This window comes from Seriola dumerili, unplaced genomic scaffold, assembly GCF_002260705.1.
Source record: "Seriola dumerili isolate Sdu_G_001 unplaced genomic scaffold, Sdu_1.0 BDQW01022436.1, whole genome shotgun sequence".
NCBI classification, from domain to species: domain Eukaryota; kingdom Metazoa; phylum Chordata; class Actinopteri; order Carangiformes; family Carangidae; genus Seriola; species Seriola dumerili.
Genome location: NW_019196691.1, coordinates 1 through 556, shown reverse-complemented (window position 1 = coordinate 556; position 556 = coordinate 1). Strand labels below are relative to the sequence as shown.

At 44.2% G+C, this 556-nt stretch overlaps 1 protein-coding gene across 1 annotated transcript; it reads left to right on the top strand.

Moving 5' to 3' along the window:
- Positions 1-10: 10 nt before the first annotated feature.
- LOC111240206 (adrenodoxin, mitochondrial-like) lies at positions 11-385 on the top strand (the record flags this gene model as incomplete). The annotated part of the gene is made up of 2 exons (XM_022770175.1): positions 11-137; positions 256-385. Coding segments are annotated over 2 exons (257 nt in total), but the record flags the coding sequence as incomplete, so codon positions are not given.
- Positions 386-556: the final 171 nt, after the last annotated feature.

The following is a 556-nucleotide window of genomic DNA, read 5'->3' as shown; positions in this document are numbered from 1 at the left end:
TGTGTGTTTCAGATCAGACAATAAGGTGACAGTCCACTTCATCAACAGAGACGGGGAGAAGATTTCAGTGAAGGGCTCACCTGGAGACTCACTGCTAGATGTTGTCATTAACGAAGACCTCGACTTTGATGGCTTTGGTACATAAGCAAACATACATTTTTGGTGTGGGATGGTGTAAACTCATAATGTAACTGAGCTGTGTCCAACTGATCTCATCCATCACATAAACTAATAAAAGTGTGTGTTCTGCTGTAGGAGCGTGTGAGGGCACGTTGGCGTGCTCCACATGCCATCTGATCTTTGATGAGGAAGTCTACAAGAAGCTGGGTCCGGTTACAGACGAGGAAATGGACATGCTAGACTTAGCCTACGGCCTGACTGACACGTAAGGAAACACAGGCCCCTGTGAAAGTGTGACAAACTGAGTTTCCATAAAAGCCCACTTCCTGCAATACAACTTTACTTCAAAATAAGAGCGCAGTGTTCCTCAAGATAACTGCACTAAAAAAAAAAACAGATTGGCTGGATTTGAGTTAACAGGGTGAATTTAGCCAGC